This window comes from Festucalex cinctus, chromosome 12, assembly GCF_051991245.1.
Source record: "Festucalex cinctus isolate MCC-2025b chromosome 12, RoL_Fcin_1.0, whole genome shotgun sequence".
Taxonomy (NCBI): Eukaryota; Metazoa; Chordata; class Actinopteri; order Syngnathiformes; family Syngnathidae; genus Festucalex; species Festucalex cinctus.
Window position 1 is genome coordinate 13405928 of NC_135422.1, and position 13052 is coordinate 13418979.

The 13052-nt window shown below is 41.2% G+C and overlaps 2 protein-coding genes across 4 annotated transcripts; both read left to right on the top strand.

Annotated features, from left to right (window-relative positions):
• The first annotated feature begins 236 nt into the window (after positions 1-236).
• Positions 237-2161, top strand: nenf (neudesin neurotrophic factor). Its single transcript, XM_077539912.1, has 4 exons — positions 237-445; positions 515-575; positions 1402-1505; positions 1832-2161. The coding sequence occupies exons 1-4, from the start codon at positions 302-304 to the stop codon at positions 2006-2008; spliced, it is 486 nt and encodes a 161-aa protein (XP_077396038.1). The 5' UTR covers positions 237-301; the 3' UTR covers positions 2009-2161.
• A 139-nt stretch (positions 2162-2300) lies between these two features.
• Positions 2301-11831, top strand: ezra (ezrin a). 3 transcript variants are annotated; one of them, XM_077539904.1, is made up of 12 exons: positions 2301-3375; positions 4364-4447; positions 5993-6088; positions 6318-6592; positions 6673-6756; positions 7763-7909; positions 8598-8694; positions 9567-9861; positions 9933-10093; positions 10165-10257; positions 10345-10590; positions 11474-11831. In XM_077539904.1, the coding sequence occupies exons 1-12, from the start codon at positions 3364-3366 to the stop codon at positions 11636-11638; spliced, it is 1755 nt and encodes a 584-aa protein (XP_077396030.1). In that variant the 5' UTR covers positions 2301-3363; the 3' UTR covers positions 11639-11831. The 3 variants fall into 3 exon arrangements, with proteins under 3 accessions (XP_077396030.1, XP_077396031.1, XP_077396032.1); XM_077539905.1 differs by lacking the exons at positions 2301-3375; positions 4364-4447; positions 5993-6088; ... (2 more) ...; positions 7763-7909; positions 8598-8694 and adding an exon at positions 8716-9057; XM_077539906.1 differs by lacking the exons at positions 2301-3375; positions 4364-4447; positions 5993-6088; ... (2 more) ...; positions 7763-7909; positions 8598-8694 and adding an exon at positions 8717-9388.
• The last annotated feature ends 1221 nt before the right edge of the window (positions 11832-13052 follow it).

Here is a 13052-nt window from a genome sequence, read left to right on the forward strand (position 1 = left end):
CATTATATTTAACTTGAATGACAATTCCAACTATTGAAAAGGAGTACGGTATCTACAATGTTTCGACGCCATTTTACAATGACACTCACACTTATCTTTTCAATGTTTAAGGTTTGCCATATGGAAATTAAGTCAATAAAGTACAATGTTTCGGGCGTGCCAAACAAAACTCAAAATTCTCGTATTTTCTTCTACCATAAACGCACCAATGGCCATATATAGAAGTGACAAGGAAGTGAGAATTGGCACTGAGCCTAGTTACTTCCGGATCCGGCCAAACAACACAAACAAGAGTTCTACCATGGCAACAGCGACAAGCTCCGCTTTTGTGCTGCTTGTGGCGCTATTAAATGTGTCTTTAGGAGACAAGTTAAAGTACAAAGCGGCCACCAAACCCGTGAGGTTATTTACCGAGGAGGAGCTCCGGAGGTACGACGGCAACCGCGTACGTACAACTTTTTGAGCAACTGCGATAGAAAAAGTATGCTCGCTAAAAAGTATGTCACTGTCACAGGAGGGCGAGCCAATCTACATGGCGATTAAAGGGGTGGTTTTCGACGTCACTAAAGGAAAAGGTGCGGAAAGGTCCACACCGGGAACACCAACATTTAATATAAAGTCCCTGACCAATGAAACAATTTCCACACACATTCAATATACACACATATTTTGTTATATTTTAAGCTGTTTTTAAAAGTAAAATCTATATACAGTCAGTATGTCATTTATTAAAACTGTCAGGTGGGGGTTGACTCCTTTTTTGTAATTTAGTTTTTGGACTTTTTTTTTTTTTTTTTTTTTAAACAATCTTTTAGTGTGTTTTTCAAAGTTGTTTTTCTGTTTTATAGATTTTTTTCTGCTTTTTTTCCCTGTTATTCAGAATATTTTTTTCTGACACCCCAAAAAAGCGAAAAAAAAAAAAAGATATTTCCCCAAAATAGAAAAAAAATCAATAAAACAGAAAAAATATACATTTTGAAAAACTGAAAAAAAAGCAAAAAAATAAAAAACTTGAAAAAACATGTTCTCAACATATCAAGTTTGTCTCTCATTCAAGACTATTCATTGTCCCAGCCTTCTTTTGCAGTTATACTGCAACATGGCAGTGATGCTACCTCGGAAGTTCTTCAGTTCAACTTCAAAACCTCCCTATCAGTACTTATGCAGAACAGGGTTATAATAATTTAGGATTTTACACTAATAAAAACGGAACAGTTTTTATTTTATTTTTTATTGTTAGTTTTACATTTCATTTTATTTCATCTTGAAAACAAATATTTTTTTCATTTTAGTTTTAGTTATTTTGTTTGTTTTTTATTAACTTTTATTAAGACAGCAAAAAAAAAAAAAAAAAAAAAAAAGGTGGAAAATGCATTTAATTAGAATTTTCTCCTGGTTCAGAGTTTTACGGCAAAAACGGGCCATACAACGCACTAGTCGGCAAGGACTCCACTCGAGCCGTGGCCAAGATGTCACTCGAGGCAGAAGACCTGACATCGGATATCGTGAGTGTTGCACAACTTCACTGCAACCATTACCCTCAATTAATTTTAATTTTTCATTTTACTATTATTATTATTAATTCAATCTCTGGTGTAATAACCTTATTTATTGATTGATTGAATAATTTTTTATTTTATTATATCTGTTCTCATTGCTGCTGGACATGTAAATTTCCCAGAGGGAGCCATCCCAAAGGGATCAATAAAGTCAAGTCTAAGTCTAATTCCACCAAGGAAGTTTTCTTCAACTTTGTTAGCAGGATTAACGCTGAAAGACTCGGCTAGATTGTGACCCCACCCGTGGAGTTATCCCATCTTTTCCACGACAGTCGGGCCTGACGGCGGAGCAGCTGCGGTCCCTGGAGAGCATCTTCGAGGGAACGTATAAAGCCAAGTACCCCATCGTTGGCTACACGGCCGCACGCATCCTCAACCAGGACGGGAGTCCCAATGAGGACTTCAAACCGGAAGACCAGCCGCACTTTAACATCAAAGATGAGTTTTGACATCATCTCCACCTTCTTCTACTTGAATGTAGCCTTGTTAGGATGATGCTTTCTGAGCTGTTACTATATGTTAACAAACACTTCCGTGTACATTTGAAACATGTGACTCACTGACTTCCATTAAATAAACACACCTAGCGTTTTGAAAACACACTTCTAGGTCATTTGTCTTCAAATTCCGCGTAATACTTCTTAGCTATACATTTAATAAATTTGCACCAAAAAAAAATCCTCTAAAGAATTGACATTGTCATCATGGTGTAGCATTTTGATGAATATTAATTGAATCTGTTTTGGAATAAGGCTTAGTATAATGTTGAAAAGCTAACGCATGTAGTTTAAGCGATGCTTCTCTATTTTCTGTTGCGCCCCCTCCTAGGAAGGAGAAAACATTTCATTTCAGTGTTATTTGAATAAGGACAGATGCCACAACATAGATAAATGAAAAACATTAATGCACAGCATCACAGCATATGTAGCTAATGCTAATTTTCAATGCCTGTCCTCAAAACAAACAAACAAGCAAGAAAGAACGAAATAAATAATGACTGTATTCACGTGTTTTTAGTCTATCACAAAAAAAAAATTTGAAGTACAACCAATTGCCTGAAATTTAAAAAAAAAAAAAAAAAAAAGAGAGAGAGAGAGCACCTACTGTGATGGATGTGCAATTGCAATTATTACTGATTATCTAGTTAGTAAGTTAGTAGCATGTTATTATTATTATTATTAAGGGAATCTATATGTTTTTTTCTTTTCTTTTTTTTTCACATAAACTGATCTTCCTTAGATTTCAGGATGTTGTTCTGTATAGGAAAAGAACATTGCTGATTTTTGATGGTTATCTGAAACAAGATGGCTCAAGTAGCTGAGGTCAAAGCGCATATGACTACTTTTTACCCGTGACGAATCATTCCTTCAATGTTCAGGGATTGTTGTGCCGTATATGGTTATGCTTCCCTCGACTATATCATAGGCGTAAATCCATAATCAGCAAATTTACTGAATAGAAACATTTCGTGTTAACGTTATCTTGGTCCCCCGATAAGCATCCATCTCTGAAGCTTCATATAATCAGCACATCGGGTTTCCATACTGCAGCTCTGACCGAAGGTCGCCCTCTGGGCTACATTTTGGGCGGACGTCTCCTTCTTGTTTGCGCGATAGTAACCAAGTCAAAGGCGCTACGTCACGGCCCCCGCGGTTCAAAGGGTACACGCCCTGCCCTCCTACAACCGGCCAGCCACAGCCCAGCCGTCTTCTTTAACAGGTTGACGCTCCGCTGCTTCCTCAGTCCTCCTGGGAAACACCTGACTTCCTCCTTCAACTACCGGACGACCATCACCAACGGCGAGATGCCGAAAACGGTAAGAACAGAGATTAAACATTTTTCTACATTTGCTGTGTGATCGAGCTGACACGAAGTTTCTTTACTTGTTGGCTTTTTACTCATTAACCAAAGGTACAACTTGACCAGTTGCCACACACATTGCAAGCTGTCAAATAGTCTTCTCACTTGTCAGTTTAGCTTTACAAAAAAGTTTGCCTGATGTTATTGGTGTAACAAGAAGCCGATATGTACAGGATGTCAGATGTATATTCATTGTGACCCTCCAAGGAGAAAGTCTTGCCCAAGAGGTCACAATGACGTCAAGTCATGAGTCATGTCGTAAGGTTTTTCTCGCCGCCGCCTTAGATAAAATGTCACTTAAAGATGGATTTTTTTTGTCTTTCATTTTCAATGATTAACTAAAAGGAAGTTAAAGTTACATATATGCGCATGGAGCTAATGTTGGAAAGAGTTCCACTTTTTGTTGCCCAACTTCCACTGGGTTTATCTTTATGACAGCCTGGGGCGTGCGTTAGCGCGAGTTCATAAAATGATTGCGTAAGCGAATCCGGGGCAGAAGGGGTTGGTGGAGGGGTCACATGCTGTTTCTCATCCTCGTTATTTGTTTTTTGCAACCCTTTTTGGCAAGCAAAAGGCATTGCTTTGTGGCCCAGCGTATGAGTGATGAAAAAAAAACGAGGAGACTAACACCAATGCCGGCGAGTTGTTGTTAGCGACCGCTGTGCTATTTTCGCCTGGTGACCGCAGTCCAAAGTCTAATGAGATAGTGAGCAATTATAGCTTATGAGCAAACCACTTCCACATTAAAAGGCAATTATTTACACCGTTCTTCTTGTTTTTCATTCAGATTAATCAATTTTTCTGTTGAGGACAATGGCCTGTGTGTGTCTTTTGGAGTTTGAAGAAGGTGTCTGGTCTGAATATAGACATCACGAGGCATTTATAAAGAGAGGAGGGCAAAGAGTGTCACTGTGTCACATGACTGAACAACCTTTCCTCCGCAGGTCAACGTTCGCGTCACCACCATGGATGCTGAGCTGGAGTTTTCCTTCCACCCCAACACTACCGGGAAGCAGCTCTTTGACCAGGTCGGAGGCCCACTGTAAAATATTTATCCAGCAAAGTGACTCAAAAAATTATTTGAACTTGGTTTCTATTGTTCAGAACAATTGAGATTAGGGTTAGCATCCAAATATGCACATACACTACAATGTCTTATGGAAAGTCTTTTCAGAAGCGGTTATGACTACAGAGGGGTCACTTACATTTCCATTTTGTGTCCCAAAACTTATTTCCATAGTTCCATAGTTCCCATAGCTGGTCCTTCTACTTCCTGGCTCACTGACAGGAATACATCCAGGGATAATCAATCATGCACTCATGTAGTCAAAACCATACTTCTTTTGTGTAGTCTAAACAATCACTCATCTGGGTAGTAAACAATCGCTCATGCATGTAAAATAACTCCTGTGGAGTAAAAAAAAATAAAAAAAAATCATTCATTAAGTCAAAACAATCACTCTCTTATTTAGTCTAAACAATCACTCACTTGGGTAGTAAACAATCACACAGATTTATGTAAAATAATAACTCTCCCATGGAGTCAAAACAATAACTCATTTAGTCTAAACACACCTGGATAGTAAACAATCCCTCTCATTTATGTAAGATAACTCTCCCGTAGAGTCAAAACAATACTAATTTAGTCAAAACAATCACTCACCTGGGTAGTAAACAATCACTCTCATGTATACAAAATAATAACTCTCCCATGGAGTCAAAACAATCACTCATTTAATCAAAACAGTCACTCTCACATATGTAAAATAATAACTCCACAGTGGAGTCAAAACAATCACTCATTTAGTCAAAACAATCACTCTCTCTTTAGTCTAAACAATCGCTCACCTGGGTAGTAAACAATCATTCTCATGTATGTAAAATAACTCTCCCGTTGAGTCAAAACAATCACTCTTGTGTTGTCAAAACATTATGATAATCACTCTGGTGTATGTCATATAACTCTGCTATGTTGTCAAAACAATCACTCTTGTGGTGTCAACACAAATAATCCCTCTACGAAGTAGTCAAAACCATCATTTACTTGGGTAGTCAAAACAATCGGTCATTCGTGTCAAAATAATCATTCGTAGTCATAACAATTATTCTTGTGGAGTCAACGCAAAATAATGCCTATCCTGTGTAGTCAAAACAATCATTCAATAATGCAGTCAAAACAATCACTCTTTCTCCATCCATCCATCCATCCATCCATCCATCCATCCATTTTCGATACCGGTTATCCTGTTCAGGGTCCCAGCTGAGACCTCAGGTGGACTAAAACCTGAATTGGTCGCCAGTCAGTCGCAGAGCTGACTGAGTGACTGAGTGGGGACTGAAGCCATGCTGCCTGCACCGGTCAGGCGAATATAACACATCATTGACTCTTTCTTTGTCCTGTGCAGTCAAAACAATCACGCTTTCATGTAGTGGAAATAATCACTAGTTTCCTTTTCATGATTACCCCAAAAAATGAATAGTTTAGTTTACTGTGACTAAGTTGTCAAAAACGAAGCCATCGTTGATAAGATGAGAAGTTTTGGACATTTATTACGATGTTTTTGTTGTTTTAGGTGGCCAGGACAATTGGACTGCGTGAGATTTGGTACTTTGGGCTCCAATTTGTTGATGGAAAAGGTTTCCTGACCTGGCTCAACATCGAGAAGAAGGTTATTTTGTTTATTTTTTGTGAATCCCAACTCATTTATAATGACCGTGAAATTGACACAGATTTTCGCTATTTGCCTGCTGGCCCGTTCTATCTGAATCTCTGATAAGCAAACAAAAAAACAAACTTGAGAACTCACCTACCATGGAATGTATATGGCGTTTGGGAGTGGTCATTCAGAAGAAACGCCACAAAATCCATCAATAACAAACGTTTGGATCCCTCCTCAGGTGATGTCCCAGGATGTGCGCAAGGAGACGCCACTGCAGTTCAAGCTGCGTGTCAAGTACTACCCGGAGGACGTGGCGGAGGAGCTGATCCAGGACGTGACGCGACGGCTGTTCTACCTGCAGGTGAAGGAGGACATCCTCAACGAGGACATCTACTGCCCGCCCGAGTCGGCCGTGCTACTGGCCTCATATGCCATCCAGACCAAGTATGGCGAGTATAAGAAGTCGGTGCACCACCCGGGCTATATGTCTTCGGAGCGTGTCATGTCACGCAGGTTAGTGATTGCAGGACGCCTAAAGAGATCAAGACTATAAAAACATGAGCACAACAATGCTATCTTGCTAACTCTCTTAGAGTTCTGGAGCAACACAGCTTGTCCAAGGAGGAATGGGAAGATAAGATCCAGGTCTGGCACGAAGAGCACGGTTGCATGCTCAAGTAGGTCCACTTGAAGACCTCCGCCAAGTTCAAGTTTTCACGACTGCTGGTTCATCTGCCTGTGTGCAAAGTCTTGTAGTATAAATATTCACTTTCTGGTCAAAACAATCCCGTTGTCATGATGTAGTTATAACAATCGCTCTTTGGTGTAGTCAAAACAAGCATACACTCCCTCAGTCATAAAAATAATCATTCTTGTTTAGCAAAAAAAAAAAAAAAACTCATGTTGTCAAAACAATCCCAAACTGATAGTATTAGTCAACAAATACTCATTAATGTAGTCAAAACAATCACTCTCTCATGCAATGAAAACAATTACACTTATGTAGTCAAAACATGCTCTCCCCCGTAAACAAAACAATCACTCAATCATGTCGAAATCACTCATCACAATCACTCATTTGTGTGGTCAAAACAATCACTTCCCGTTAGTCAAAACTCAAAATATTGACACTCTCTCATGTAGTCAAAACAATCATTCACTTGTGTAGCAAAATAGTCACTCACTTGTGTCATCGAAGCAATCACTTTACGATATAGTCTAAACAATCACTCATTGGTGTAGTCAAAAAATCCCACTCTCATATAGCAAAAACAATCACTCACTCGTGTTATCAAAACAATCACTCCGGTATAGACCAAAAAAAAACAATCACCTTCTCATGTAGTCAAAAAACACTCATGAAAACACTCACTCTTGTAGTTTAAATAGTTAACTCTCTTGTGTGAGCATAACAATCAGCCACTTGCGTAGTTGAAACAATCACTCTTTCATGTAGTCTAAATAATCAGTCTTGAGTAGTCAAAAAAAATCACTCTCATTAAGTCAAAATAATTCATGAGTATAGTCATAACAATTTGACACTCATAGTGTCAAAACAATCACATACACACTCTCCCTAAAATCACTACTGGAAATTATTTCTTACATCATACTTTTAACTGCAAAGCGTGTTGTTGTTTTTTCCCCCCCACAAGTGCATGAACATTTTTGCATCTCACGCAGAGACGAGGCCATAATCGAGTATCTGAAGATCGCCCAGGACCTGGAGATGTACGGCGTCAACTACTTTGAGATCAAGAACAAGAAGGGCACCGACCTGTGGTTGGGTGTGGACACCCTGGGCCTCAACATCTACGAGAAGGAGGACAGGTGGGTTTGTTTGTGTGTGTGTGTGTTGACATCCTGACACACACGCCATCATTGTACTACCGGTTGTCAACCTCGTCCTGCTGACCGCATTTGTTTGGTGAGGTTGTTGAACTCTTACGTGTGGTTCTACAACACAGCATGCAAATTTGTGATGGCCTGACCAGACCAGACCTGCACATAAATTTCATGACTTTTTTTTCTTTTCCCATGACCTCTCCACAGTGTTGATTAGTAGAACACGTTATGAACTTGAATGAGGCTACTTATTTTTTAAGAACTGCTGCCTTGTATATAAAATCTGTCACAGATTATCTCCGCGTCCACTCTGTAGCCTTGTACATTCAGTTTAGATCACCTGCAACAGGTTACTAGATGGGCTGCTGGAGGAGATGTATTTTGTTTCAAAGATTGTATCTGTATATTGTTTTCTAAAACTACTGCCTAAAGAAAACATTCATGTAGTAACTGAACAGTGGTCTGAACACGGATCCCTGTGGTACGCCATGGCTAACTTCTACATGTTCATATACCGGTATATTATTACTAATAGATACAAAGTTAGCCTTGTGCATACAATTCCGTGCATTTACATTTTATTGTTGAAATATTCATCCCTCTACAAATGAAGACAAATAACTAGTGCGATATAGTTTTATGGTTACTAACTTTTTCCATTTCATTTATTCAGGATGACTCCAAAGATTGGATTTCCCTGGAGTGAAATCAGGAACATTTCCTTTAATGATAAAAAGTTCATCATCAAGCCCATCGACAAGAAATCCCCTGTAAGTACTTCGCTCCAGGAAAAACATCAAAGACACGGCTGCACTAATCAACACAGGTTGGTAGGATACAAGGGCAGGTAATAAGCTAATTGGCTCCATAATTGAAATGAAGGAGCACAGCAGGCAAGGTAACGATTGGCTGGCAGGCAGGAACATTAGTGATCCAGCTGTGAAAAACCATCAAAGATACAGCTGCACTAATCACATGGGCAAGAAACAAGTATGCAGGGCATAATAGAGATGGTTAAAAGCTGATTGGTTGAGACAAAAGGAGTGCATGAGGCAGGGAATTGATTGGCTAGCAGGCAAAACCAATTCAGCTGGGGGTCATCAAAGACACATCGACACATGGACAAGACACAGGTAGGTAGCATGTGAGGGGAGCGTTTTGGTTAACATGGAAGAAGAACAGTGGGCAAAGTAGTTATTGGCTGTCAAGTACAAAAATTGCTCCCTAGAACAAACATCAAAGACACAGATAAGACCATGTGTAGTGAAGGCAATGAGCATGGGACAAGATAAAGTAATGAGTGGTGATACCCTTGGGGAAAACATCAAAGACACACCTATGCTAATTCCATAGAAGAGACAGGTGGGCAGGGGGCAAGCTGAGGGCCACAGTGGTCAACATTTTGTGTGGCAGTCAGGATCAAAAGTGATTTTGCTGGAAAAGCATCAAAGACACGAGAGAAAGGTGTGTAGGGCATTAGGACATTCAAGGAGCTGATTGGCTGGCACCAAAAGAAGACAGGGTCAACATAATCAGAACAAAAAGCCATTCACTTTGAAAAACATCAAAGACACAGCTGCACTAATTGACACAGGCAGCACACAAGGGCAATGTTGTCAACTTTTTCCATTCTCCCATCAAGGACTTCATCTTCTACGCGCCGCGGCTGCGTGTCAACAAGCGCATCCTGCAGCTGTGCATGGGCAACCACGAGTTGTACATGCGCCGCCGCAAGACGGACACCATCGAGGTGCAGCAGATGAAGGCCCAGGCCAAGGAGGAGCGGCTCCAGAAAAAGATGGAGCGAGACCGGCTGGAGAGCGAGAAGAAGCGGCGGGAGGCCATCGAGCTGGAGAAGGAGCAGATGGAGCGGGAGAAACGCGAGCTCATGACCAAGCTCCAGCAGTACGAGGAGACCACCAAGAGAGCCGAGAGGGGTGGGACGACGGACTGGAGAATTTGCCGCACTTTGAATGACAGACCGCATAACCCGCTGCTGTCTTAACAGATCTCCAGGAGCAGCTGGACCGGGCCATGCGGCTGGAGGAGGAACGGAGGAAGGTGGAGCAGGAAGCGGCCCGACTGGAGGCCGAGAGGATGGAGGCCATCATCGCCAAGGAGGAGCTGGCCAGGCAGGCCGAGGACCAGATTAAGAGCCAGGAGCAGCTGGTGAGATCCCCGTTTCTTTGTGTCGCGTTGAACCAGTGGTGCGAGATGTTCCTGTGGCTGTTCCCTCAAAGGCCATGGAGCTGGCCGAGTACAGCGCCAAGGTCCTGCTGCTGGAGGAGGCCAAGAGGGTGAAGGAGGAGGAGGCGGAGACGTGGCACTGCAAGGTGAGCGACGGACGAGCAAACGTCCGAGCGACGTGGCTTTTGTAAGTGAAGTCGGACTCGAGAGTGACCAAGTCCCCTGTCCGCAAGGCTAAAGAGGTCGAGGAGAACCTGGTGAAGACGCAGGAGGAGCTGCGAACCGTGATGACCAGCTCGGCCCCCGTGGCCTTCGCCGCCTCCTCGTCCTCCTCGGACAGCGAGAGCGACCACGAGCACAGTGAGGAGAACAGCACCTACAGCGCCGAGCTGCACTCGCAGGGCTTCAACGACCACCGTCGCGAGGAGGACAGGCTCACCGAGGCCGAGAAGAACGAGCGCCTGCAGGCAAAGCTCAGGGTGAGTAGGGATTGGGGATGGGGTACGGTTTCAAAATAGGATTTCTTTCCTGGTTTTGGGTTAGGCTTTAGGAATTAGAGCTTTAAGAATTAGGGTTTCAAACTTGGGTAAGGGTAATAAATTAGGAGTTCAAGACAAGGTTAGACTTTCAATAAGGCTTTTAGACTAGTTTTAGGGTTTCAAATGTGAGTTTGGAGCCAGTTATAGGGTTTTGAAATAGAGTCAGGGTTTTGAATCAGTGTTTGAAGCTATGGTTACAGTCTCATATTAGGGTTTCAAGCCAGGGTTATAGTTTAAAATTAAAGTGTCAAGCCAGGTTTAGGGTTTCAAAATATGGTTTTAAGATAGGGTTGCAGTTTTGCAGTGGTTGTGGCTTTGAATTGGGGATTCAAGCCAGTTTTAGGGCTAATATTAAGGGTTCCAAGTCAGGGTTAAGGATTTGAATTAGGGCTTTTATATAATGTCAGGAATTAGGGTTTACGACTTGGATTAGGGTTTTAAAATAGGTTTTCAAGATAAGATTGATGGTTTCAAATTAGGGATTCAAAGTAGTGTTGGAGTTCTCAATTAGGGTTTCAAGCTCAGATTAGTGTTTCAAAAAAGGGTTTAAAACAAGTTACGTGTTTCAAGATTAGAGTTAAGGTTTTGAATTAGCATTTCATGCTAAAGTTATTGTTTTGAGTTAGGTTTTCAACATTAGGGTAAGGGTTTCAAATTAGAACTTAAAACAAGTGTTAAGGTTTTAAATTAAGGTGTAAAGTCTGGAGTAAGGTTTCAAACTTGTGATAGGATTTTAAAATTGTGCTCTGAAGCTTTAAGGCCAGGGGTGAACTCCTCCTCACTCGCGTCCTTTTGACTCGGTTTGACATGTGGTCCTCCTCAGGCACTGAGCTTGGAGCTGGAGGAGTCGCGCGACCAGAACAAGAAGACGGCCAGCGACCTTCTGCACGCCGATAACGTGCGCGCCGGCCGGGACAAGTACAAGACGCTCAGGCAGATCCGCATGGGCAACACCAAGCAGAGGATCGACGAATTTGAGGCCTTGTAACGCCAAAGCCTACCCAAGCACTCAAAACGTCTGTACTGTACAGTGCGGGCACTCGGCATCGTGTGCGTGTGTCTTCATGTCGTAAAACTCAATCTAAATCTAATCTAGCCTTATTTTATTTTTATTATTACGCTGGCCTAACAGCTTCATGTTTTAATTTCTTCACATTCAAATAAAACTTTTTTTCAACTTGTTTTATTTGTTGTTGCTTTTATTACCCGAGTAACAACATGAAACTCTCATTTGAAACCATTGACCTTGTTTCAAACCCTAATCCAGGTTTTAAAAGACTAACCCTGAATTGAATAACCTTGGTTGGAAACCTTAATTCTATTGCTTAAGGATTTAATTAATAATGACGAAGCCTAAACTGGAATTTGAAACCATATCTCGTTTGAAGCTAACTTGAGTCTTAACAACAAACTCGTTTCAAATCCTAATCCTAATTTGAAGCACCAATCTTGTCTTTATGACCCAAATTTTAAATCACTATCTTGAAGTCTTTATTTAAACCCCAAATTTGACTGGAAACCCTCATTTCAAACTCTCGCTTCTGTTTAGAACCCTCATAGAAAACCGAAAATCTTGTGTAGCTCAAATCTCGAACCCTGGTTTGAAACACTCTCTGTGACTTGCATACCAAATTTGAAACCTTACTCTAGCTTGAAGCCCTTCTTTGCAGCCTTCATTTGACCATTTTTGGGATCATTTTCTATGAAGTTGGACCATGAATGAGTCTACCTGTGACGAATAAAAACCCAGCGTGCGTGCTGTCAGTGCAGTACATTTAGAAGACGATCCCATGATAATGCAGATGGGCAGGACTTGAAGTCAATGTGCAACTGCCCCCACCTCCAATAAAACAAACACACAAACTGATGGAACGGGAAGAGCTTGGCAACTTGACATCATAAAATTCACCTGGGGATAAATTCCTTATTAGGATTTTCCATCCGGATTAGGGTTTCAAATTGAGCCACTGAGAACTAGAGGGGGCTAAATCCATATTTGTTGATAGGGTCCAAGTCCAAGCAAATGCCAAATTTATTAATGTTTCAAGAAAGATGATTAAAAACATTCTACTTCTACGAACATGGGACCCAAGAAAAGAAAGTGCAATACTACACTGCCACCTGTCTGTTAAAATAGGAAGTAAACCTTGATTGACACCAGTATTCAGATTGACATTTTCTCTGTTCACTTATGCACTTAACTCATTCAGTCGCAGCCATTTTCACTGAAGCAGCCTCCTTCGCTTCCGGATGTTTTACTGGATTTTGACTGATTTTGCAAGGCCCACTGAATATTGTCTTCTATTGATATAAAAACATGGATCCTACCAAAAGAAAGATTAGAGTCTCTTCTTTCATCAGGAAAAAAAAAGTATATTTCTACCAGTTTCCATTATGCAGCA